At 43.7% G+C, this 27629-nt stretch overlaps 1 protein-coding gene across 1 annotated transcript in view; it reads left to right on the top strand.

Annotated features, from left to right (window-relative positions):
• The window catches only part of ERBB4 (erb-b2 receptor tyrosine kinase 4), a gene marked incomplete at both ends in the record, with an annotated part of 495076 nt that overhangs the window by 452268 nt on the left and 15179 nt on the right, over positions 1 to 27629 (top strand). The window contains 5 exons of the mRNA XM_079538981.1: positions 16267 to 16422; positions 18966 to 19041; positions 20967 to 21113; positions 23826 to 23923; positions 25486 to 25656. Of these exons, the coding sequence (XP_079395107.1) occupies positions 16267 to 16422; positions 18966 to 19041; positions 20967 to 21113; positions 23826 to 23923; positions 25486 to 25656 (648 nt within the window). The remainder of the gene's footprint in view (positions 1 to 16266; positions 16423 to 18965; positions 19042 to 20966; positions 21114 to 23825; positions 23924 to 25485; positions 25657 to 27629) is intronic.

The following is a 27629-nucleotide window of genomic DNA, read 5'->3' as shown; positions in this document are numbered from 1 at the left end:
TTTGTGTTTGAGAAATCCTACACCTTTTGGCATCTCAGACAGTTGTTTTGCGACCGTTTTTCCTTGTGTCTCTGAAAAAATACTCCTTGCTCCTCCCCGGAGAACAGTGTTTCATTGTGTCACGGTGCCTTGCATCCTCAGGGAGATGCAAACTGAACACAAGGAATTACTGATTTACCCGGTCAGCCACAAATTGGGATCTTCTATGGTGCTTCCGCTGGCCTTTACCGTGACACCACCCACACGGCCAGTCATTCACATGATTCTTTCTCCTCCTTCTGCTTGGATCTCAGTCTCCAATGTAATGTGAACAAGTGAAACAATGTAATGATATAAACAAATACTTTAGTATGCCTTGGGATTGTATTTTCATCATTGAAACACAGCTCCTAAGCACTACGGGTTTAGGAGATACAAATTGAAAACAGTATGAATACTGCAGTATAAATTATAATAGATTTAAAAGACAAACTTAGCTTCTAGACCTTTCAAGAAGTTTGAGTCAATCATTTGGAGAGTATCATTATTCTAAGGCTGCTTGCACATCCACCCTCTTGCCAATCGCTGTGTTGTAAGCCGTCATTCCTCCAGCTATTCTGCAGACTCGAGCTCTCGTCGCATTTTGAGATTCGCTGCTTTCTTTCTGAAGGAAAATGGAAGTCTGGATGATCCTGCAAGCAGGGTGAAAGCATGCTCTGAATTCTCATAGGCCATTGGGCAAAAAAGAACTGAACCCCAGAGTACTTCCAATACCAGAATTTTTTTAAGTAAACATTGACTATTGGTTTGTTGTTTTTTTTTTTAGAGAGTGGTTTTTATGTTTGGCAGTACTGTCTGTTAACGTTGGATGTAATTACCCAGGGTAGTGAGATGTGAAGTTATCTGTAGGATAGGTATGCTGCTCTCTTTTCTGGATTACTGAGGGATTTGCTGCTTTGAAGGGCTGGCTGCTGGGGAATTACAGCGTTACTGCACTCGCTGTGAAAGATCAGAGAGCTGTCTCTGTTAAAAAATAATAATAACATAGGATGCTGCCCAAGCTTGCTGGCCTAGATCTAACGGTGAGCTGGTGGACTAGCCTGTGATCCATAGATCTTCCAGCGTGGCCTCTCTCCTGAACAGCAGCTCCCAGTTCAGTTGAAGCAGATGGAAGTTACCAGAGCCGCACAAGTATGCTATCCATAACATAAGGCCCAAAGGGTGTTTATGCATTTCAAACTTCTTCTCCGGAACAGGGCTAGATGGTTATTTTGAATCTCCTCTAAAAGAAAGGAATGTGTAAGGGCTGGAGTTTTCTTACAACTTCTTAGATTAGCCTAGTTTTCTCTGGAAATCAGCCTCATTGCAACCTCAATATCTGTCTTCAGTTTCCTTTGCAATAACTTTTCAAAATGTTGGTTGAATTTATTCAGATTTGACAGAGGATAAAAGGTCTCAAAGATATTATCCTTGTATGAGTTTCATAAAAACAGGCATATAGATAGATGAGGCTGTGATTTGTATTCCTGCTAAAGGCAAGATAGGCACTGTAGGCTCAACCACATTATTAAACAGCTGAGAGTCAATATGGGAGAATCCCATTGAAAACCAACCTCCGGGTTATCTCAGAAGGTCTTGCCTGCTCCTCCTTCCACTTCTTTTTCTTCCCAGATTGCACAGGTAGACATCCGGGTGGGTTTTGAGTATATCCACAGAAGGAGACTCCACGACAATCTTGGGCAGCCTGTTCTACCTCTCTGACTCTCTGACAGTGAAGCGCTTCCATGCCTAAGTAGGGAACTTCCAGTTTCTACCCATTGCCCCTTGTTCTATTGTTGATTGCGATTGTTGGTAAGGAGTCCACCCCCATCAACCTGACTCCTGCACTTTAGATGTTTGTAAACAGCTCTGAGATCCCCTCTCAGCCTTCTCCTAAAGAAAGATGCTCCCTGTCCCCATTACTAGCATTTCTGCAACTGTCCTTTCTTGTTGATATCCCACGGACAGCTGTCCCAGCACCTGCTCCCTGGAGTAGTTTTTAGACTAGTAGGTTTGGTTCAGTAGTTTTAGTCCCCCTAGTTTTAGTCTCGGAAAGTGTATGTAAATAGGATTATATTTTTTCCTCTGGTAGAACTTCACGGAATTTGTGATCAATGAGGCCCCCTGGAGCTCTTTAGGAAAACAGTTTTATGAGCAATAGAACTGCTGAGAGCTGGTTGCCGATGATTTATGTCTTATGATTAGGTTATCTGGAATTTAATATGTTCTTAGTGCTAGTTAAAGTATCTCCGATAATGTCTTTCTCTTACGTGGAGTCTCTAGGGCCCAAGAAAGACTGCAAATGCAATAGCAGAGAAATTGTTACAGTCTTTCTCCTGTACTTGCCTATCCACTTTCAGGAAACTCATAAGAATGCAAAACTTTTGAGATGCTGTAGTGCCAAATAAGGCTGAAAGTCATCAAAGGCGTTAAAAATTCCTGGAGAGGGACAGTCAGAACAATGTGTGCACACACATCATGATGGCACCAGCCTCATTCCTTAGGGAATCGAGCTAGAAGGAGATCAAATGGGGAAAAAATCATAAACATGGATGCATAATTCAAATAAAAATAGATAATGGTCACTTCTGAGATCTGCTGGTGGGAAGGAATTGCAGTGGCTGCATCCCGTCGCAACCCATTGCTGTGACCATTGGTGGATGGCTTTGAGAAGCCCTTGGTACTGTTCATTGTGGGTGTGTTTGGCTAGAAATTAGTGACTGAGCTCTAGTATTCCTAGAGCCTGAGATTAGAGATGTGCATACGACCTGTGCTGTGTGCACTGGTGTGTCGAAAGTTATTTTGTTAGCGGTGCAGTTTGGGGGAGTCGTGTGTATTTTCTAAAGAGGCAGAGCTAGAATTATATATGGGTGAGTTCTGAGTCCTAGTAATAATCTTCCAGGCAAGAAGCCAGTTGATAGGTGTGCGTACGTGATCCCAGGCATCCTCAGTTATCTCAGTGCCTCAGGAAAAGAAGCTCTTGCCATTACAATCCATGGCACCTGTGACTGTGCAGCATTTATTGGTGTGATTTTCTTATGCTTTTCTCGGTGACAGCTTGATTCTCTCTGCCATGTGCCTGAAGAACTCTCAGTGTAAAGACCTTTTTAAAGGTATTTCTGTTTGGGGGGGTCACGTTGTGCTTTGGCCTGTGTTTTAATCAATGTGTTTCGGTCAACTTACAGAAACAATTTAAGCCTGGTGCCTGTTAGTTTTAATTGAAGGGGAAAAAATAAACCAGCATGATTGGGTCCTTGGGGAAACGGTGAGTTTCTGCAGCTGAGCCTTCAAGCCACCTAAGCAGTTAGAGAGAGAGGGAGGTAATGAGGGAGGGCTGGTGGCAGCCAAGAAGCAGAGTTATGGCTGAAAAATTGCAGCCAGGAGGGAAGTGGGAGCTGTGTAGAGATGTCCTATGAATTTGGGTCTCATGCTCTTGAAACAAAATTTGTGGGAGACTTTTTTACTCACTGTGAAAATTTGATTGTAAGCAGATCTTTCTTTGAGTCTTCTCATTTCAGTACTTAAATAGCTTTCAAAGAAGCTTCATGTAAAATGATAGTGGCTGTATGGCAGACTGGTAGTGCAGGGGCATGGCAATGCTGCTGCAGAACTGCAGAAGGAGAGAGGACAGCTAGTGTTAGCAGCTAGTCCCCACAAGGTCTTGTTGACAGGATAGAGGAAGAAGGTGATTCCTGTTAAAAGGCCCTTAATTCTCCAGGATATGCAGACTCTGTAGACAAGTATAGCAGTTTGTCATCCTAAATCAAATTCTAAGCTGAGGTTTAGAACGTATGGCGGAAGTCATGGCTTTACAGCTAGAGAGAAAGGTCAAAGATGAGTCTTGGCAGTCTTATAAAATCTGGGACTCCAGAGGAGCCCAAAGGAGCTAGATTTCCTTTGCTTCCCTGCTGAATTACTTTGCCAGTGATTTAAAAATATTTCAGTGTGCTTGGCAGGTTGGAGCCTGGTGCTTTGTGATGGTAAGAGCACTGACCCAGGGCTTAAACCTGCCTCTGCTGCAATTAATTGGAAAGCTGCCTTTAAGTTTAGGGAGCCAGGAACTAAGTGTTAATATGCTCTGAGAGTTACTAGCAGTGGAAATGCACCTGCCCCGATTTCTCTTTGTTCTTCTCAGGTCACCTGTTTCAGCTCAACAACTCTCAAATTTCCAATCTATTCACCCACCCACCCACATGCTGAAATCTTAAGATGTCAAAGTAACGAGTCTGTCTTTCTTTTCGAATAAATTATGGCATCCAGGACTCCTAAAACGACTTAACAAAAACTGAAGTACCTGCTGTAGCCAGGAGGTGTGCAGAGATGAGCTGAAGGACCAGTTCTCACTCACTCAGAAGTTTCTTAAAGCTGGGAACCAAAGCCTCCAGTGCTGGGTTTAACATTAAACCTGAACGGGCTTTGAAATTTGAATTTAGATGTTTTCTAGGACATAGGCAGTTGGGTTTTGGGGATATTCTGGAAGGTATTTTACATTTACAAGTTCAGAAATTAGGTCTGCTGGTAAAACTGTAGGCCTGTTCTTCAGAATGGGTGAACTAATGTACAGCATCAAGCATTACTGCCATCTGTAATGGTCTGAGTCATTCTGCTTTCCTGTAGGGTAAAAGCGTGCTGGACTTGGTGTGAGTTGACACAGACGTGGTAGAGTAACACGAGGGCCCCTCTAGCCTTGCTTTGAACGCGTTACCCCTACACAACCATGGAGTGGATGTTACTGTCTAGCTCTAGCTGAGCTATACAGAGAAGCAGGGAAAGGAGCCGGACACGCATCCCCATGCAGCAAGCAGTGATCAGCAGACCTTTCCTTCACAAGGGCAAAGTCACCGTGCCTGGCTTTTGTAAGCTCAAGAAGCATCTGGCCGGTTCATACCTTTCTTGACAAATCATCTGCTATAAACATCCTCCTCAGGATCCCAGAGTGAAAAATGACAAGCTCTGTGCAGTGCTTAGCCCCACGCACACGCGCACCAAAGGATGCTCGGGCTGAACGCACATAACTCACAGGGCATGGGAGCAGTTTGACTCACACTCTGTAGGTTCTCACTGTCAGCACAGCGATGCCGTGAACCATTAATAATAACGTGATATTGTAGCTGGGGGCAAATACCTGTCTATTGAAACCAAATTTCTGTTTTCCACTCACCCCATCCTAGCATTCATCTGGATTTATTGAATAATATTAATGGATTATTTAGAAGTTTTCTCCAGCCACTATCAGCTAGCACACTCTGTTTACATTTGCTGGCCTCTCCTGTTCTGTCAGCTGTCATAAGCTTCTCAATTAGAAAAGAAAAAAAAACTAGTATGAAATAGGTAACCATGGTTACCTGTGATGTGGGTTTTTAAGAAGTGCTCAGAAACCTACTGGCAACAGAGTTTCGAAGTTCAAAGCTTTAATTTATTCAAGAACTCACTTGAATCAGAGTATCAAAAGCATTTGGAATAAATTCAGACCATTTTCTTTTGTAAAACAACATTGCAATCCTACACAGAAGCCCTCATAGAGGGTAACCTGACTGCTTGCTGTGCCCATGTGAGAAGAAAACAGTATCAGGAGGGGGGTAAACATGCCCTCGTCCCAGTTTTCTCCTGCAGAGCATGGTGACCCTTGCAGTGGAATAGCTTCTGAAGATGATGGCTTCCTAGAGAAGCAGCCCTTCCGTTCTGTCAGGTTCCTGTTTACACAGAAAGGATGCCTTCAGAAGTGATCGTGCAGAGCACTGAGGTAGTGCGTGCTTTGGGGGCATCTCTCAAGCCGAGGAGCCAGCCTCAGAAATTCAGCCCCAGCCACGATGTCTGCTGAGGGAAAAAAAATCACTGGGGCTTCATTTAATGAGAATACTGCATAATGCTAAAAGGTTTCAAATGAACCAAAAGTGCCCCGTGAAACGTGCGGATTGAGATTAAAAAAAAAAATAAATTCCCCTGTTCAGTATTTCACTGGGATTTTGTACGTATTTGCTTTTTGCAAAGCCAGGAACTACTGTGCGCCGCTGTTAAAGGATTTTCATCTGAGCACACAAGGTACCAGCAACCACAGCGTTCCCCGTGTGCTCAATAGAAGGGAAAATAAGTAGTTCAGCTGCCCAAAAACATGGTCTCATCTGAGCAGGCAGAGTACACGGTGTGCAGAGAAGACCTGTTCTGCGCTGATTCATTACCATAGTACACAGCTTAAGGTGAGTACTAGAAAGCCTTGCATCCAAATGATGCTGCCGTTCAGTCAGTGCGCTTCCATTGGAAAACTGTCCAAAAAAGAAAGTGGCCTTGTAGCTAAGGGATGGTAGGATTGGGGATTCCCAAGACCTAGACACAGTCCTAGGCTCTGCCCCATTAAGTTTTTCCATCTTCCACGTTACTGAATACAGCTTTGCTTATTGAATGTTTGGTTAATTTACTACATGATAGTGTTAATTAATGTGAATGGGTGTTTCTTAATTATTCACAGAGCATCTTGCAGGAGCAGCCTGTTTAACCAATTGGAGACAAACGAGGGTGCTTACTAGGTATGTAGAAAGCTGAGAATGTCGCAGTGCAGGGAGATGGAGGGCACAGCTGTGAGATGTCCCAGTCCCCACTGTGCTGCTGGAACTGCTGGCAAGTTTCTGATGTGTTTGTGCTGTAGCTGTGTTCGTTCTGAAACTGAGGGAAAGCTGCCCTCGTATTGGTTAATCGGGAGGCTCCTTATTAATAGTCTGCACACTTCATTGATTTTTAATTAATTTCTGAAGAGACACAAAGGATAAGTGCTGCAGCCCACAGACATCCCTGTACTTATTGCAGTCCACATCTCTATTGATTGCCTGCCTAAGGAGCAGAAGTAATCCATTTTAAATACACTTTCTTGGAGAGAGTGAATGCACTACACAATGTACTCTCCTGCTGGTAATTGTGTTGGCAAGAGGTCAGTGGTTGGGTGGGGAAAAGGCAGCCTGTTGTTTAGTATGCTGCCAGCCCTCCAAACTCAGGCTGCTCTGCAGACTTGGAGTTCCAAGGAGCGTCCCTTCAGGCTCGCACAAAAGTACCCAGTGTTACGGAACCACTTACTGCAGCTGTGCTGGTTGAAGTGCATGGCGAGCTCCTGAATGGGACACACTCAGAATGATAGCATGGCTTAGGTTGGAGGAGACCTGGAGGGATCTAGGCATGCTTGAAAAGCGGGCGTGCAAAAATCTAATGAGGTGTAACGAGACCAAGAGCATGGTGTTGCACTTGAGTTGAGGCGATGCCAGCTATGAGCACGGACTGGGAGAAGAACTCAGTGAGATCAGCCCTGCAGATAAGTGCTTGGGGGTCCTGACGGACAGAAAGATGGACGTGAGCCAGCAGTGTGCATTTGCAGCCTGGAAGGCCAGTATTCTGGGCTGCGTCGACAGAGGGGTGGCAGCAGGCAAAGGAGGCGAGTGTTCCCTCCGCTCTGCCCTTGGGAGCCCCATCCGGTGTAGTGTGTCTAAACCTAGGGCCCCCCAGCTGAAGAGGGATGTGGAGCAGTTGCAGCAGGTCCAGAGGAGGGCCACGAGGATGATTAGGGGGCTGGAATATCTCTCCTGTGAAGAAAGGTTGAGGAAGTAGGGCTTGATTAGCCTGGAGAAGAAAAGGCTGTGGGGAGAACTTGCAGTGGCTTTCAAGTACTTGAAGGGAGCTTTCATGCAGGGGGGGATCTGACCGCTTAGACTGTCTGATAGTGACAGGACAAGGGTGAATGGCTTTGAACTAAAACAGGAGAGATTTAGTTTAAGTATTAGGAAGAAATTTTTTTACTTAGAGAGTGGTGAGGCTCTGGAACAGGTTTCCCAGAGGAACTGTAGGTGCTCCATTTCTGGAGGCATTCAAGGCCAGGCTGGATGGGACCGTGGCAGCCTGGTCTGGTGGCTTGTGACCCTACCTATGGCAGGGGGGCTGGAACTAAACAATCTTCCGAGTCCCTTACAACCTCAACCATTCTGTGATGCTAAATACTACTTGACTTACAGGGCGAAGGGAGTAATGTTCGCGTTATCAGACACAGCTAGCATTAAATTGTGGCTCGCTGAGCCCCAGCCCCTTGGTACAGCTGGGGAAAGGAGTCCCTGCAGTAGCACAGAAACCTGTGTCCATTTGTCTTCTTTTTTTTTCTGCTCTTGCATGGGCAGTGCACACAAAGGACAGTCTCTTGAAAACACCTGACTGGTTCGTGTGGTCTCCTTCATAAGCCCTTGTGAGGAGCAGATATGCAGAGCTAGCAGAGAGGCATCAGATGCTAAGTACTTTATCAAAGCATTGGGGGTGACCCTTTACTCGTGAGTCGCTGACTTTATTAAGTTTTTCTTATTACAGTTTCTGGTTCTGGGCAGTAATTGGAGGGTTAGAAACTGCCTCGGTGTGTCCGGGAAGCAAAGTATATTTGTGCATCCCATCTTCGTTGGCCTCCTGAGGGTGTGGAGAAGCTGCAGAGCTGTATCTGGGTTACTGTGTCCTTCTTGGTGGTACGCTTATGATAAGCGTATATCTACAAGCAGTTCTTCTCACCTGTTTGGGCTGCAGTACAGTAAGGTGAGCCACGGTGAGTTTCTTCGAAGGTTGTAGAACGTTCCTGTCCTCTTGCTTTGAGAATAAGAAGGAGGCACTGCAGGAGACTGCTGTAACCTGTGTCCATGCAGCCTAAGAGGCTGGGACATCTCATCTGAGTGAAGCAGTCACACAAGCAGTTTTCCTGGGGGAAGGCACTGACGATGGCCTAAGAGAGCACCTAGGGTCCAGCTGTCGTAAGGAAGCCATGTGGTAAGAGCGAGTTAGTGGTAAAGCAGTGGTTGGATGCAAACCCACAGCTCCCTTCCTCAGGAATTGCAAGCATAGGAGTGAACTGTTTTCTCTTGTACTAAAAAGCCCGCGTAGCAGCTGCACACAGATGTGCTGGTAGATGGGGGCAGAACTTGGAGATGCACACAGTATGGGCAGTATTGAAAGGCCTGCTTTGCTTCTCATTACTTGTGCTGCTTAGTACTCACATAACATCCTTCGCCACAGGAACGTGAAGTGCTTTGCAGACCTTTTGTTCAGCACGGCTCTTCTAGATATCTGCATAATCTGGGGGAGCCAGGGAGGTACCTCATCCTTGCAGCAGGGTAGATCAGATAAGGGGGATGCTTGATGGTAGCAGCAGAACAATGTCCTCTTGTGGTGACGCTGTAGGAACTCAACACCCACCCAGGACAGCTGAGGATTAAGGACTCTACAACATCAGCTCATTGGTAACCCATTTATCTTGTGGTTTGGAGAAGTGAGAATACACTCCAGAGATTTGAACTTAGGATTGCAGGGGGGTCTGAGCCCAGCACAATGGCTGCTCACCTCAGTCACGTTTTAAAGTGCCATAAGCTTGTAAGCTTAATTCTCATCTTTGTGTTCACTCTCTCTTTGTCTTTGGAATAGCCTGCATTTGTCCTGTTATAGTTGCCTAAATTTTAGCCTCATGGCCTCTTTCACATCCCTTTTGCTTCCTGACTTTATTTTGCTTAGTCATGCTGTAGCATCTCTTTTGGTTTGCGTCTTGGGCCATAGCTCAGCAGTGCAGTAAATGCGGCTCTAGGACTCCTAATTATGGATCGGGTATGATGCAGCAGGTGCATGATGCAGAGCAGAGGCCTGATAGAGAATTTTTTTCCCAAAGAAAGTTTGTTCTTTTGATGGGTAATGAACCTGTTTATATTGTCACAAGTATCACGTGTTCGCCTGTGATTGTAATGAAGCCAGGTCATTTCAACCTTGTGCTTCTGCTGGGTCAGCCAAGGTGTGATTGCACCGGTGAGTAGAAAGAATAGAGAGGTAGGACTAACCTGTGTGCAGAATGTCACTGCGAGCTCTTTTCGTGACAGAACTAGCTTGAGTTAGGTGCCCAGGTGTATTTACCCTGGCTGCTTTTCCATAGGGGTAATAATCCAGCTGCACTGGTGTCTTCTTTCCTAAGTCAAGTACATAGAGTTTCTGATTGTTTTTCTGCGGTGTGAACTCTGTAGTCCACAGCCCATTTAGCAAAGCTGCTCCAGGACTGAGAAGAGGAGAGCTGGCCATGTGGACAGGTCCAAAGCGACTGGATGAAAATGCAACTGGTTATGTTAGACTTGAGGTAAAAGCACCGTGAGCCCAACATACGGCCTGTTACACACAAATAGTGCATTTCTTCAAACTATAGTAAATTACCGAGAAAACAGCGTTGGGAGAGAGAGGGATCAAGGGATCAGGAGAGAGGAAGAAGTATCTTAGATCACACACGCTTCCTTTGTCTGCCCCTTGTAAATCCAAAACAATTGAACTCCCGAGTACTTGGTGTTATACAGCACAGCCTGGTGTGCAGAGATGAACCTCCCTTGCCAGCTTTATCTGAGTTGGCTGAACTCAGAGGTTTTCACTACAGCTAATGGGGTGGAGGAGCACATAGCACAAGGTGCCAGTCCCCTGCCCAGTCTATCAGCTTTCGACTGAAGTTGTTAGTATCCCTCACTTTCTCTGCGCTGTGAGGATGGCCTTCAGCCCCAGCTTTGCAACCGTGCGTACGGAACGAATCACACCTCTGCAGCTGAGTCAGTGTATTTCAGAGCGGTGTCAGTTGTCAGTTTTTCCCTCCCACAGCTATCTCTGGAGTAACAGCTACTTAGATGATTCTGGTTGCTCATGACAACAAAGGGCACCGCGTTTTCCTTGAAAGCGTATTTAGCCCTGGGTAAAATTATACTTTTTTCATGGAGCAAGCAGGGGAAAGATGATCGTTTCAAGCTTTCTGTAGTACTCCTGATATTAAGCTAGCCTCAAGTTATTAGGATGAAAAGAGGGCAGTCTCCGTGGTTGGAGATTAACGTCCGTGAGATTTGAGCTGGGATTGAAATGTTCTTGTTCACATGCCTGTTCAATGAACCTGCCGTGTGTGCTGGCTTTGGTGGGCGGAAGTCATTACCAAAAAAAGGTAGTTTGTTCTTAATTTCTTTATGCTGCTGAAGATGGTTTAAGATCAACATTCCCTCTGTTAAGAGAGAAAATAACATTCGCTGTAGAAATAGCAAAAAAGTCCCACTGCAAAAGTACAGCACATCCGGCCACTAGTATTGCTACAGTTCTTGGGGCAGGTCAAGCTCGTTATACTTATTGCTTTTACTTTGAATTGTCTTGCAGAATTAAGTCTTGCATCTTGCAAAGACGTATGCATATATTTTAGTTAGTTATTCAACACACTTCAGTTCATTTCTGGTAATTATCCCAAAGGGATTTTGCATTCAGTGAAAATATGAACCTGCTTAAATTCTGTCCTGAGTAATGGATAACCTTTTTCCTGAAATGAGGTACAGGAGCCTAATGGAAAGAGCTCTCAGACAAGGCTCAGTTGATTTGGAGAACTGGACGTTCCCTGAGCAGCAATCGCAACCTTTGAAAGGAATCCAGAAGCATTCTCAGCTGGGGCGTGGGACTAAGGAAAGACCTGAAAAGTGCAAGAAAGCAAAAAAAAAAATAGCAGCTGAAGCAGTCTGTGCTTGCAGTGCTCAGCCCTGTGAGCTGTACAAAAGGACGGTGTGCTCAAAAACTGCCTCAGGAACTGGGAGACAAATGGCAGCTACAGAAAGTAATGCTAGCGATAAAGTAAGAAAACAGCAAATTGTGACCGCATCTTAAAGGCAAGACATCCCAGAGAACAAAGCCATAACTTCCCAGAAAAGCTTCAGTTTGCCTTTTTTTTTAAAAAAAAAAAAAAAGCAAAAAAACTTCTTTTCTTTCCAGTGCTGCTGTGGTGATCATCTTGTGCTGATGCCTGCAGCCCAGAAGTCCTCCTACTTTATGAAACAGTGTGATACTTCCTGCTGCAGTGCAGCATTTGGTTGGGGGAGAAAGCTGCCCCCTCTTATTTTCTTCTGGCTTCCCTTGGCTTTTTTGATACACGGTCTGTTTTTCAGTGTTCCACCTCCGTTGGTTGCCATCATGCAGTACCTCGTTTTCTGGTCTGTCATTTTTCTGGTGAGAATACTAGAATGGCCTGGGTTGAAAAGGACCACAGTGCTCATCCAGTTCCAACCCCCTGCTGTGTGCAGGATCGCCAACCAGCAGACCAGGCTGCCCAGAGCCACATCCAGCCTGGCCTTGAGTGCCTCCAGGGATGGGGCATCCACAGCCTCCTTGGACAACAGAAGAAGAGCAGGACCATACCAAGTCTGTGTGTCCAAACTCCCAGAGGCTTCGCAAACAATCCGTAATAGCAGTCTTTATTCTTCTACATCTGTTACTAACTCACTGTCCGTTCAACATGGTTGTTTCTGTTCTGTGTTATCCTTAGCCAAGTTGGAGAGTAATTCACTGGGCAGAGAGCAGGGGTCGCTTCAGCTAGTTTTACCAAATGTTTATTTCCACCAGTTGTTACATTAAAAAACTATGGTGGCTGCAGAATGACAGAAAGGAAATTCTTGCTGGAGTTGATTTCCTACTGGGCATTTAGACATTTCATGTCCACCTCCCATCACTGAACAAAGCTGCCTTTGCTTGACACCTGATTTTTTAACTCTCAGCACTGTTCTTAGTCATCCTGGTGCTGCGTGGAGCACATGGGCAGGCCAGAGCGGGTCAGTAACAGTACGGGAAAAGACAAAAGACCTTTAACACAAATTGAGCCATTTATTTATGAGGCTGCCTAGAGAGGCTGTGGATGCCCCATCCCTAGAGATGTTCAAAGCCAAGTTGGATGTGTCCCTGGGCAGCCTGGTCTAGTATTAAATGTGGGGGTTGGTGGCCCTGCATGTGGCAGAGGGGTTGGAGATTCATGATCCTTGAAGTCCCTTCCAACCGTTCTGTGATTCTGTAACACAAATTGAAGGCTTGGTGAGGGTGTTTGTGTTTGTGCAAAGTGAATTTACATTCTCTCAGCTGCGTGGTTATGTGAAGAGGTGTCTGGGCTGCAGGCGGTTGTGATGCCACGTATTTCTAGGTGAGGATTTGTATAGCACCAGTTTGTCATTGTGCGTGACTCTGGCTGAGGATAAAGGACGCAGCTGAAGAAGATAAAAGGCTGTTCCTTGCTCAGACTGCAATTCCAAACGGACTTTCTCAACTTATCAGCATTACAGCTGTTTGACTTCTTAATAGCATTAAGCACTGATTCCGAGGGTGACTGTATGTTAAGGGATCCTAGAGGTAATTGCATTTCTAATGACATTCTGTGCCAAGAAACCTCTTTCCTGACCGTGATGAGGAAGTGTCAGTGCTGGGTGGCTTGTGGCTGATCCTTGCAGTAGTGTGAGGTGAATCAGGGCTCAGAGGTGATGGGATGGATGATCCTTAATGACTTACTGCTTGAATCTCCTCCTCTTGGTGACTTGAGCATCAAGTCCCACCCTACTGTGGTATTCCATTAGGTATATGGAGGTGTGACATTTATTGCTGTCTGGACATTTGATACGTTAAGATTTACATGAGATCCGCATAGCTTTAACTTGGACGTATGAAGTCCTGAGTAGAGCTTTGTCTCTCTAGCCTCGCAGATCACTCTGCAAATGGCACACCATCGGGCTCTTTTGGATCAGGCTGTGAAGTGTCATCAGTACAAGCCGATCCCTTTCCATTGGTCAGGATCTAAGGTTACTCGTAACTCTCCTAAAATGCCTTCTTGGCATTTGAACAGGGGCTTGTTGGGTGGTGAAGATACCAGCTGTGTAGTGCTGAGGGTATTTTTTCATTAATGCGTCTCTGCGTCATGTAGAAGGATTAGATTTATAGGGAACACTTTTCCTGCCAGCTTTGAAAATGCCTTCAAATGATGCTTCTTGGCATAGTGTGTGTTTTGACACTCGCTGCAGTGAATAGTGTAGGCTTCCTGTTTTTAGATTGTTTCCATTCTGCTTGTATAATCTCGCTTACTGAAAACAAATATAGATATACCTTTTCTCTCATTCTTGCACCATCCACCTTCAGAACTTGTTGATAGGATATCAGGAAAATCAAACATGCTCACACAGAGTATTCCTAAGAGCATTTACATTTCTGCGGGTCACGGCCCTGCATGGGATTTTGTAGCTGTCAACCCTACACAGCTTGTTTTCAGCTTTGCAGATAATACGGGTGGGAAAAAGCCCTGAGAAGCTTGTTTGACAGAGGTGAGGTAAACTGAAAGGATAATGATACAGAGAGAGATTCTATTCTGAATAGAAAAAAGAAAACCAGGTGTGGTGTTGGGTAGGAATATAGTTTAGGTTGCCAGTGAGAAATCTTTCAACTTGATAACACAGCTTGAGATTAAGCTGAATATAAAAATGTGATTTTTTTGAAGAAAATATTGAATGATGGTGTAAGAATGAGATGAATGAGCAGAATAAACAGTGAAATGTCCTTAAGTGTTATTCTCCATGTTTGGAAATTAAGTATGTAAGGGAGGTAAAGTCAGACTCAGAAGGCATGGTGAAGGGCTGGAGTGCCTTGGAAGCTCCTTCTGATAACTGCTGTCGCAGGTGTGATTTTACAGAGCTGCTTTTGTGGCCGTGGTTCCTCCGTTCCGCTGCCATGGCTTTTGGACTGTGCCGCCTCCTTCTGGTCGGGCGTCTCCAGTTGGAAATCATTTTGCTAAGCACGGTGCCTCTGCTTTCCTGTGTTTGTTGATGTGTGACACGCACAGCTGGTTGACCTCTAAGATTTATTTGTCCTTTTCCGACAGGTTTTAATTTGATGTCAAAAATTGTTACCCTTTCAAAGACCCAGATTTCCAATGTTCACTGGCCAAAATCATTGGCTTGCAATTGGCAGGAGGGTGTGCTTGCTGCAGCTAGCAGTGCTTTTAAAAATCATTCAATTTGCTCTGTGCCAAAGAGTCCCTGTGTCCCCTATAAAGCCACCTTCACGTTGGCTGCAGCAAAGCCCACCGCGTTACTTTATGCCAAATGCTCTCCCACACATTTTCAAATCTTTTAGTAGTGTTGGCTCTGAAATCTTTTGCCTAAATGGCAGAGCAGTTCAGAGCTCCACTTGATGCTTTTTGTAAAGACATCAAGAAAGCACTGCATTCTGGCCCAGTCACCACAAGCAGTGGCTCACTCGTATGCATCGTCCTCCTGATATCTGTAGGGTAGGCACTTGCAGGCTTCTTATTCTGTTAGAGCATAAAATCTAGCCCGTAAGGCTGAGTAATATGGTGGTTTTAATGACTGCCTGTGGCTCACTGAATTATCCTCTGTATTATGGGCTAATATGATCTCTTTGGTATTTAACGATGACTTTTTTTAAATTGCCATATATATTATCGAGAGCTAATATATTAAAAGATCCTGCAAGGGTAATTATCAAGTGTATAATTTCATCTCTAGGTTCTTATAATGATGGTTAATGTCATAAATGGCTTTTAATAAAATTACAGGCTTGTAACCCTGCTTGACTATCCTTTACATGTCATATAATTAGTAAAACCAAGCTGTGGTGTTCATCTCAGTGTCAGAAAACATCACGTGAACTTCCATACTGATGGTAAATGGTTGGTCTCTCATCACAGTTAAGAAGAAAAAGGTTAGGGTTAGGTACTCTGATCATATATTACCTGTTTTTAAAGGCAGTTGGATGGGCTTGTTAACAAAAGTACTTGTAGCAGAACATACATGTTTAAAAAAAAAAAAAACACAAAAAAATGCAGCTATTGACCTGGTGACTTCCTGTAACTACACATGCAAAATGAGAAGAGAGTGAAAAGGCAAGTGGATTGCAGCCCGTGGAATAAGGAATTGTTTCTCTTCTAATCCACTGAGGATACTGAGAACTTGTGTCCAGCTTCAGGTACTTGGAGATGGATTCCTTGTCTCGAACTGAGGATAGTTGTCCAGAATTTAGGAGATTTGGGATTGTTTTCCCATCTGGCCAGATTTCTCTCAGGCTTTGACTAAGTTGCTTAATCCTTCTGGTCTTTAGATTTCCTGTCTGAAAAACAGGGGCTGTAATACTTATTTTCTTTGTCTCACCTTTCCACATTTTAAACTTGCTGGAACAAGGTATTGATGGTTGGGTTTGAGAGTTTTCTTATTATTTTTTTTTCCTTTGGCAAGTACCATTAAATGGTTCAAATTGGAAAGAACCTCAGGGTTCCCACCTCCTGCTCACAGCAAGGGCGACGCTCAACTTCTGCCCTTGAGACCTTTTTTCTTACTGTGAATAATATTAAGGGAACCAGATCTTACAGGTTCTAAAAACCAAACCAAACGTGTAAGACTCATTAAGGTTATTCCACTATTCTTCATCCTTCAGGGAATGATGTACCTGGAAGAGAGAAGACTTGTGCACCGGGACTTGGCAGCCCGCAATGTCCTGGTGAAATCACCAAACCATGTGAAGATCACCGACTTTGGCCTGGCCAGACTTCTGGAGGGGGATGAGAAGGAGTATAATGCTGATGGAGGGAAGGTGAGTACTGAAATGTCTGGAACTAAGTGCATCACACTACGGATGTCCTGAAGTTATTTGTCACGACAGTGTATCTTTACAGGGCCGTGTCTTTGCAAGAACTCTGTCAGTGCCTTAGCAAAGCCCCGCCTGTTGGCCGTGAGCTGCACATGTGAAAACTGCTCATTTGTCCTTAGTGAGCTTCTCCAGGTCCAGAAATAAAACTGCCAGAGTGGTTTCCACACTCAGGGTTAGCTTTTGCTCATAAATTCCATTTTGTGTGATGTCTTGAAGAATTCTGAAGTCAATTCAGTGAGAAAAAAATTCCAAAAAATAATCAGGAAGAGCATAGACCGTGCTTCTATTTGTAGTATACATGAGAGTTGATACATGTTCAGCAGGGAGCCACCCCTTCTTTGACCACGAAAGGGCCTGGGTATGCTGTTTGTCACATCCAGGTTCCCAGTACCACGCTGAGTGCCAGGCCACTAAATAGCTTGCTTCAGGATAATCTTGAAACCAGACATTTCTCATTATTACTTTTCAGCACACAGCAGAACTTCCATACGGTTCCTCACCCCATTTTTAATGCTTTCAGATTAATGCATTATAAAATTTAGAAGGCTGAAAGTGCATACTGCTGCCGGCTGCTCGCTCAACATTTTGAAATTCCACATTTCAACCTGTCATGAAATCCCAAGGGGTTCTGCCTCTCCTGTCATTCCTTTTCCTGAGCGTTCAGTTTGCTTTCTGTCTCTTTGCTATCTGTGTTTTTCTGTGCTCGCTTATGCCCTTGGTCTGTGAAAAACAGCTGTTGCCAATGTGTTTCTCTCCTGGATGGTCTGCTGTCTTATTTGTGTGGCTGCTGCCTTTGGTAGCTGTTGCATGGATGACATCAGTGTTTTGGTCAATAAGGTGAAGAGTTTGAAAGGAGTCACCAGTGCTTCCCCATTTAGCCCAGTAAAGAGACCTATTGGTAGGGAAGGTGGAGTTTTAGCAGTCTTCCCTGATGCGTTCAGTTCTCTCATCCCTTCCTCAGTAACCCTGTCTCTTGCCTCCATCAGTCAGTGAATGACAGAAGAGGAGCTGGCCCTTGCAAACCAGCTGTTTCCCTTCAGCTGTGAGGTTGTGTCTTGGATTTGCAAGGCCAGTATTGTGCTGGGAGTTCAGTAGCCGTATTTACACACCACATGACACTTCCCAATTTCACAGAAACATCCTGTTAATTGTAGAAAACGTTTTGCCATTTAGCATTGTGCTGTTAAGCATGCTAAGAGAGATTCTGCTCAGTTTCCATCCTTAGAGATTTTCAGGGCCAGACGGGATAAAACCATCAAGCTGATCCCATAGCTGAACCTGCTGCGAGCCTGAGGTTGAGCTAGGGACCATCTCAGGACCCTTCCAGGCTGTGTTATCCCCAGTTAACTATGTAACTTTGCTCTCTAAGCGGTTCCAGGTTGAAACAAGGCTATCATGTTTAATGGAAATGAAAGCAATACACTTCTGCAGGAGGAGGAGAAGGATGAACTGCCTTTGCAAGTATGAAGCCAACCATTAGCAGAGTGCTATTTTTGCCATAACTGTATAGGTTATGTTCATTAGTCAATTTCCTGGAAAGTATTTTCATAGGAGTTTGAACGAAGACACATCCTCTGCTCTTACACCCACCATCTGTTCAGATTTTGTGTGCAGCTACATCTCTGCTCCGCTTATTCCACTATATTTTCCATAGTTCTAAGTCAGAGGGGACCCATACAAGTCCCTGCCAGGTAAGATTCACTGAAATGTCTGTCCATTAGAAATTAATGGACTTCAACGCTGTGCCTTCAAAGCCCTCCTCAGGAACAGACAACACCGGAATTCTCATTGTAACACCATCTCCAGAGAGAGAACCCTAATTCCAAACTGAGGTTTGTGTTTGCCTACACTCTCTTCTATCAGGAAAGAGAGAAGCACCCCTCAATGATGATTCACAGCCCAAGGCTATCTTGAGACTTTAGATTTGCTTTCTGGAGCAACTGTTCTCACTGCAGTGATGATACAGACAATTGGGACGGCTGAGTTCTTAATGAATATCACAAGTTAGAAATTAAGCACAGTAAATCGTCCCTGTTGCCTGTTTACTCTGATTATCGTTATTATATGGACTATGAAGTATTATGGACATGGCATTATTAACTAGTCTCATTAGAGAGCAGTCAGGGACTTCTACCTTCTGCTTTCTGCTGCACTTCAGATTTAGGGGGATCAGATGGAATTTTTGCAGTGGTCTCAATTTCACTCAGGCTGGATGAAAAGCGAGTTGTTCCATTCTGCCTAAATCAGTGAAATTTGGGTGGTGTGACAGGTTCTGCTGGTTCTACTGGTTTGTGTTTCTAAGCGAGTCCGAGTCCCATTTTAGAGGGCAGGAACAACTGTTTCTTCTGGCGTTCGATGTTGCTGCTTTTTTTCCAAGCTTGCAGTTGAAAAAGGAAATGGAGAGGAAGCTGCTGTCTACATATAGGATCCAGCTTATTGTTTTAATATTGTATTTCTAAGGTTACATTTCTCTTGTCTTTCCCTAGATGCCAATTAAGTGGATGGCTCTGGAGTGTATACACTACAGGAAATTTACCCATCAGAGCGATGTCTGGAGCTACGGTAAACCTTCACATGATGAGTTTAAGAATGTGTCTCTTGTACTGCATTAAACCAAGTTGTGTTACTGTGATACCAATATCCTCTTCTCTTAGAGAGGTTAATTCCGGTGGCTTTTGCTCTTAATTTTTTTTTTATGTGTTACTCTAAACAGCAGTTGTGACTTGTCTCCTGCCTTGCTTCTCCGCTCACTGAAATACATTTATCATGATGTCCCTGCTGGGATGACTGCCGTAAGGTCTGGTCTGGTAGAAGTTTGCCTGATTCTTATGACAGAGGAAGGCTTCTCTCAGCTTAGCCACAGACTCATAAAAATACAGCTGCAGGTCATCATTTCCAGCAAGCAGTCCTTCGAAAATCTTAACTATAAAAGCCACGAATGTCAAAAACTATTTTTTGGCTTATGGGAATTTCTGTACCTAGAGCCTGATAAAAGGGAATTTGTCATAATACAGAGCAAATACAGCCAGAGATAGAAGAGAAAGAGACAGTCTCTCCAAGCCAAGTAAAACAAGCGTGGGTTTAATTTCAAAGGTAACTGGAATTGGTTAGACAGGTCAGATCATGTAGGCTCACACTAAAACCATCATGTTTGAGAAATTAGATGTTTGCTGAACGTTATAAATGCTGTTACCACGATGAGCCACTATGTCACATGTGCTGAGCTGTCTGCCTGTTGGTGTTGTGCAGCTAATTACTAATAAAATCATCTGCACCTTCGTAAGTGGAATGTATCTGGGGCTACGCACTCCTGTTTGCGTTCTCTGTTGCCATATCATTTTGAAATAACAAGGTGTACAACTGTATTCATTACTCACTTCTACCTGTGGGTAGCAGCAAAAGACACTGTTTGCAGTGTCTGGGTATCTGCCCTCCTCTATTCAGCTAAGAACAATAAATGAGAATTCAGTTGATCATGGAAAGCTGCTCTTTCTCGAGAAATTCTGCACACCTGTATCACTTAGGAAAAAGCATTTCTCCATTTAGGAAATACATTTTAAATGCAGGAAGCCCATGATAGCTATCATCAGAAAGAACAAAAGCAAAAAAGAAGTGGCAAGTTAAAGGTATTGAATATCAGCAAAGAGGTGACTGAGGGTAAACTGAATACGTGGCTTTATGGGTATTTTTGTCCGTTTCTTTTCAGATTAGTATGACAGCTGTCCAAATATGGTTACTGATCTGGAGGCATGTTTTAAATGGCCTTTGCAGTAAAAATTAGGAAAACAACAACAACAAAAGAAACTGATGTGGGAGCAGCGTTTTCAATACTGAAGATTTGGTTTGATGACAAATTGTTACTTGTGATATACGACCTTTATTTCCAGCTCTGATGCCAAAACAAATCCTATGGCTATACAAAAAGAGGATCTTGGTTTTTTTAAGCACAGCCCTATTATAACTCAAATCCCTAAGGTGACTTAAGGAAAAACAATAATACGGGTGGCTGTGAATGAGTTAGGAGGCAAAAGCAGTGACACAATGCTATTCTGTACTGTACTTCTGTGAGAAATTGATGTTCTAAGTTAGGGAACATCTACGTTTTTCCCCGAAATAATAGACTACATCATCTATTCATTTTCTTTTTTGATATGATAAAAGAGCAAGATACATTCTTTTATTATTGCATCCATTTGCTTTCCCACTATCTGTCAGTCTTAGACCTTTGTCTTGTGCCTCAAATCTATCACGCTGCTTCTTATGCCAATAAAAATGAGGGAAGGCACTCCTGTGGATTAACACTAAGTGCTGTTTCTCCGTTTGCTGGAGTTTGTTAAATGGCAGACCAGGCACAAACATTTTTACAAGCCCTGGTAACAAAGAAGAAATTCCAGTCTAGAACTGGACCGCAGTACTGAGCTGTAAGAAGCTGGGAAGGAATCTGAGTAGCACGACCTCAAATACTAAGTCCCTTTTTCTCTGTCTAGGAGTCACTATCTGGGAGCTTATGACCTTTGGTGGAAAGCCATACGACGGGATCCCAACTCGAGAGATCCCAGACCTCCTGGAGAAGGGAGAGCGGTTGCCCCAGCCTCCAATCTGCACTATTGATGTTTATATGGTGATGGTGAAATGTAAGTAATTGGAGCTTTTCGTATCTCTGCGTTCAGTGTGAGAGGAATACTATTTTAGAGCATTTGCATGCATAGTCTCTGACAATGCCTGGTAATAGTGCAGGCAGTTTCAAAACAAAGGCTTCCCAAGATACTGTAAATTCCATTTAAATACTGTATGCACATTTTTTTGCAATTGCAAGATACGGATTTAGCCCTGAAGGGCTGAGTTAGCTTCTTATTACTGTCAGATGGTATCTCATATTCTTTCTGTGAAGTCAAAATTGTATCATTGTTATTGTAAACCCTTGTCATTTCCATGACAATTGATTCTGATGTTAGAAAAGATAGTATTAAACATAATTACCGTACACGGATACTCAGCCAGTGAAGTTTGCAAGGAAAAATGCTGGTTCCAGATACTGAGGAAAGAATGCAAGGATGTTTTATTGTTAGTAAAAGGATTGATTATTGCAATATTAATAAAAAAAAGTAAAATTAATATAAGAAATGATACAGAAGGGAGGTTTATCATTCTTAGTCCAGTATAATAATTTATGGATATCTGTACTTGAGCAGAAAAGGAAAAAAGCTTGCGCTGGGTTTCTTCCTACCCTTTTTATCTCCAAGATACCAGCACTAGTGACTGTATTCTCCAAGGCTACGCTTCCAATTTAAAAAGAATTAAGGACATCTCTCTGGTGTTTCTGACTTAATTTAAGTGAGATTAACATACAGCTATCTCATCTGTCTTCTATGGACCTTTCCCTTTAGCCTTGTACACAAAAACACTGAAAGAAAGAAAATAACACCAGCAGAGGTAAATAAGCCTCTTCTGAATACAGTTAGACCCAACAGCTGCCAGCAGTTCTTGAAGCTCGTACTGTGAACATCCTGTGTAATCCAGGGGTTTGCATTTGGAACGTACAGAATTCCATCTTTTCCTTCCCCAACCATTTGTTCAAGTATTGAGCTCTGCACTGCTCAGCTGTGGTGGAAAATCTGACCACATCTAGAGTACAGGTTGGTTTGGTTTTTGATGCGTGTTGACATTTAAGACAATAAATATCTACCACTATCTTAAAAAGGACTGTTTTCAGGGTGGTTCGATGACTGGGGAATAATATGACTCCATAAGGCAATTTAGCAGGACACTGTGGAGGAATTTTCAGCGTGCCTTAATGTAACTCAGCCTCTTCGTACCAAAAATGGGCAAGATGTGAACCTCCAGCACTTCTTGGAGCCTGCCAACCCCCTTGAGAACTACAGCCAGGTAGCTGTGATAGGGATATAGAGAAGGATTTGCTTTTTAACATCAGCTTTCCGTTACTCCTACATATTGATATGAGAGCAGCTGACATTTGATTGTCTCGTGCGCTACCTAGAAAAGAGTCAGTAGAGCAGTTCCCTTCGTACTCCATTCCTACACTGAAGACAATTCTGTGTGTCTCAATAAAGAAGCCAGATATTTAAATCAAGCTTGGTGACTTCAGGGAGGAGCCTAACGCGCTAGTAGTTTTCTATTATTTACGAATAAATGTTGCAGAAGCACATGTAGAACCATTAGGAGTCCTCGTATGCTCAGGCAGATCTAGGAAATAGAGGTGAAAGCTGCTGGAGCTATCACAGACCTTTTAACATAAATGCACGCAGGTAGGAGTATCACGTGAATGGTACAAGGCATTTATGTTGCAACTTGCAAAAATACTCAAGTTGATAGCATTTCTAATGAGTACAAGGCATTTCTCAGCAAGCAGAAGAAACAGGTGAAGAAGAAACAGAACAGAAACAGAAGAAATGACTGTTCTGTAAAGTCACAGCTAGATGTATGGATTTAGTCCTGTAATGCTTGAGTGGAGTTCTTTGTGAGTTGTATTAGCTTTGTTGGATTTTTTTTTTTTTTGCTTTGGTCACTTCTTCCTTTAAAGGCTATGAAGGAGATAAGGCCCACTTCGTTCTGCCTCCCTGGCAAATGAGAACATGCTCTTGGGAAGCTGCCGATAGAATCTTCCATTAGAAAAAGCTGACACTGAGATAAACTAGTTGCCAGTGGTGACTGCCTGTGCCACTTGCTTGTACAGAAAGCACTAGAAGGGATTGAGAATTGTTCCTAATGAATGTTTCTGGGAGAATGAAAGACCAAAGAATTGCCCTTGGACAATTAAAATTGCATCTAATAACCTTGTGGGGTCTGTGTTAATGATGCAGATACATGAATGCAAAAAACACCTGAAAGGTGGGCTGGGAGGTCAGTCATCGTGTTCAAGTCTTGGGCAGCTCTTTGTAATGTAAGCTACTGTGGAACAGTAGTTCGGTTTGAGGGAAAAAATGTGCTTAGTAGTAACTTTGTAATAAACCCACTAGGCTGAGGTGAGATCAGGGATTAATTAAATTAGAGGTTGGACAGATCCGTAATAAAAAAACAGTCAGAGTTGACATCTAAATGGGAAAGGCAAATACAGAAAATGACATGGCCTGCTTTGAGGGTGGGGAACAGAAACTCAGAGCAAATTAGGAAATCTTTGCAGTGTAGAACATTTGGTCTCCTCTGGCCAATTCCAGATGTTCTCCATTTTAGAGTTCCACCAGTTCCACCTTTCCCTTTTTCCTGGGCTCCTTATCACATTTTTTCCCTAGGCCAGAATTATCAAGTGCATCATTTCTTTTCAAACTTGCGCATTTTTAAAAACTGCACGCTCTGTCAGTGGCCACTTATTTTCTTGTCTTTGACAGGCTGGATGATCGATGCTGACAGTCGGCCTAAATTCAAGGAGCTGGCTGCTGAGTTTTCTAGAATGGCTCGAGACCCCCAGAGGTACCTGGTAATTCAGGTAAGCAACTCTGCAGTATAAAGTGGGAAGGAGGGAAGAATTCTGCCTACCAAACCTGACTGTTAAGAGGGTTGCTTTGAACCTTTTAATTTCGGAGCGTTTTTGAAGTTAAAAAGCAAACGTAACGACTGATAATGTAAACTGTTGACAATCCTAACTCTACCTGCTCCACAACACTGGGTATGGTGTGGGGGTAAATCCACCTGGTCATTAGCTTCACGCTGAAGTAAGAGCTCCTGGCTGAAGGTTATCCAGGATGACAGGTTACTGCTTCCATGCCTCCTAACTGCTTCTGGGATGGTCTCACCCTACAGTATTTCATTGTAGTGTGTAGACATGCTAGCCTGCTCATGGCATATTAATGCAAAGTACCAACACAGGCTGATCTCCTATAGCTTAAATTTATTTGAAAAGTTAAACATTGTTGAGGAGGAACTGGGTATTTCCCACTGCATTAAAAGGTAAGTCCAGCTGTTTCAAGAGACTCTGGAAAAGTTCAGTTTGATTATATTACTTCATTAGACAGGACGTTTCCACATTCTGAATATCTCTTTCTTTCCTTCTCTCCCTTGTTACAACCATACATAGTCGGATAGTTCATCTTTGGCTTCTTCTCCAGTGATCCTTGAGGCAATACAGGCTGTGTGCTTCTTGAGCAGAAACCAGGGTAACTCCATGGCACTGGTATCTCTGCCATCTTCACTCCCCCTTCTTCCCAGAGGCTAGCAAGAACGACGAGCTTGCTGTTCATTTTTTAAACCAGTGTGCACTGTAGCACAGCAGTCATTCCCTGCCATGTTCTACGTGTGGTGTAGTAATTTTTGAGACGTGAGAGGCCACTCTTAATCCATTCAGTTAAGCTTAGCATCGTTTCTACAGGCTGTTAGGTGTTCAGGGCATGGGCTGCCTTTTCTGATGTTTCATGGCATCAAGCATGGCAAAGCGAAGCTGTGATTTGCTTCTCTAGCTTGCAGGTATTGTTTCAGTTAAAAAATATTTTTAAAAAAACACCACCACCACCAAAAACAGCCACATTTTATCATTGTTGCTGCTGTTACCTGGTTTGATTTTTATTGCTTTCAGCTGTGTGGCATTCTGCAGAATTTTCGTATGGATGAGAGGGAAATTTACCTGCCCAGGTTCCTAAAAATACAAATGAAAATAAAGCAAACATCAAAACACAGCAGTTACCACATTATTTTCCCCAACACGTGTGCCTAAATAGCAGAGATATTTCACAAAATGCATCAGACCTTGACAGAATTTGGGTCAGAAACTGTGCTTGTATAGGAAAAAGAGAGAAGAAAGAATAAAAGCTCAATCACAAGAATGCCAGAAAGAAAGGTTTTGCTTGATTTATGCAGTTATTCCCTTTCTGTCATCATATTCTCACTACAAAAAATCAAAACAAACGATGTGGATGTGATGTTTTAGACCAAGCAAAGAAGCATGTGCACTCCCTGCAGCCTGGCTGTCAGGGCAGGAGGAAGGCTGAGGTTCCCTGCTGTAAAATTAATCCATCTCCTCCCTGTTCCCCCCTCTCTCCCTATCTACCTATTTAGGGAGACGATCGTATGAAGCTGCCCAGCCCAAATGACAGCAAGTTCTTCCAAAACCTTCTCGATGAGGAAGACCTGGAAGATATGATGGATGCTGAAGAGTATCTTGTTCCTCAAGCCTTCAACATCCCTCCTCCCATCTACACTTCCAGGACAAGAATTGATTCCAACAGGGTAAGAGCAAGCTCTGACAGAAATACTGGCTATTATAAAAGCACAGGTGGAGATATAAGTACTCTAATCAAACACAGGCAAGAGTTGCCTTGGGAATTACAAGCTCCCATTGTAAGGAGACTGACTATAAAAATGTTGTCACTGGGTTCCCTGTTCATTGTACCCCAGTGAATTCTAAATTGATAGCTCAGCCTTGAGTGAACAAAGGCTCGACTTGAGCTGCCTTTCCCGAAAGCACAGCTGAGGCTTGTGAAGTCAAGCCGTGTTGTTTCTCAGTTGTGTCCCAGCCCAGTCAGGAAGTATATAGCTCTCATTCTCCATCCCTGCAATCATTTCGTCAGGGTTGGCACTGATGTAACAGAGGGCAGCTGGAATATATAGATAATTCTGCTTTTGTGTCTTCAGCCAGATTTCAGACCCGGCCCCTTTCCCTGTTTATATGTGATGGTTTCAGGGCCCTCCTTCACAAGCATGTGTTGTGGCTGAACGCATCGCGGATTTTGGCACGTTGATCTTTGTCACGTTCCTGTTAGGCAAGGGGAATGCTGTTGGTTTGCAGGAGTAACTTGACACACGGGGAGGAATTCTCCTCACGTAACTGGAACTATCTTAAATACAGAAATACACTCTAAGCTCTTCACTTGCACATCCAGTTGGTGATAACTGCTGCCTGCTTTGGACATTTACAGTGGGATATGTCACTTTCTAGAAGTGTCTCTGTCTATCTACTGACTGCTGACAGCTTCAGTGCGGTCTCAGACCTTTTCTAAATGCCGCAGTGCCATGTGAGCCCTACTGGACCTGAGTACACATTTACTGAATTCCTCTCTGCTTCTGGGTTCCCTTTCTTGCAGCTCTGAGCTCAGCCAATTGCTGCATTTGGCTCTGTCCTCTTAACAGATTGGATACTGCCCGTTCTCACAAAACTATGAAATGGTGAAATGGCATTACTAATAAAGGACATTTGCGCAAGCACCAGGTGTACTCACTTCTTAGGGACTTCATTCATGTGGTTGGATTTTTCTCTCTGTGCTGCTTATAGCCAAAAGTCCCATTTTGAAACACTGCAGTCTCTCAGAAATCGTGGCATTTATTCCTCATGGTTTAGAATCCTTCTGGATGTTTCTCCATAGCGTAGATAGTTCCAAATTCACACCCTGGTCTGAATTGATTTATAGTATGTGTGAAGGTAAACAAAGGATCTAAGACATTGAAACAGGTTCATGCTCTGACTCTACATGGATGTTCTTCCACCTCTCCTGGATAAAGCATTGCTTTTCTGCAGCGAGGCAGACCAAGAGCTCCCCTTAAATAACATCCAGTCAATTCATAAGGAAATTGCTACTGTTGTTAAAGGCAAGGAGACTAAGAGAGGTCTTTGGAAGGGACTTGTAGTTGTATTGCTAAGATGGGTTCACACAGTGCATCAGTAGATAGCTGAGAATGCAGGGATGGTGCATGTTTTAGCAGTAAGCAACTTCCCCTTTCCTGCAACAAGAGTTTTTAAGGCTGATGCCAATCTGAAATAAGTTAGTTTTAGTCCCAGTTGTCTCTGGAGAAGTTCCATTTCTTTTGACGTTAGTTACCTTCCAGAGCTGCTCACTTGCCCGCTTCTGTAAATCGTTGTAGCTTTGTGTTACAGAGCAGAGTACTACCAGCACAAGGCAGCCAGTGTGTTCACTGGGATATTTATGCCAAGCAAATGCAGAAGTTCGTTATAATTGCATGAAAATTCAAGCACCTTTCTCGCAGGCTTTGCCCGACTTCCAGCCTCACTATTGCAATGTGCTTGTACACACGATCCCCCTGAAGTCAGCAGAGCCTCCCAGAGAGACCCCATGCCTTCATTTTTGCCACACGGAGAGGCTCTATCACATTCTTGATGTGACGTCTCGCCTTCACAGCTCACAATTTCCCATCTTGGTTTGAGACCGTGGTCTTTCCCACTGAAGTCAGTGGGAGCTTTGCTTTGC

The sequence above is a fragment of the Tetrao urogallus genome (assembly GCF_951394365.1).
Source record: "Tetrao urogallus genome assembly, chromosome: 8".
NCBI classification, from domain to species: Eukaryota; Metazoa; Chordata; class Aves; order Galliformes; family Phasianidae; genus Tetrao; species Tetrao urogallus.
This window is presented reverse-complemented; position numbering and strand designations above follow the sequence as displayed.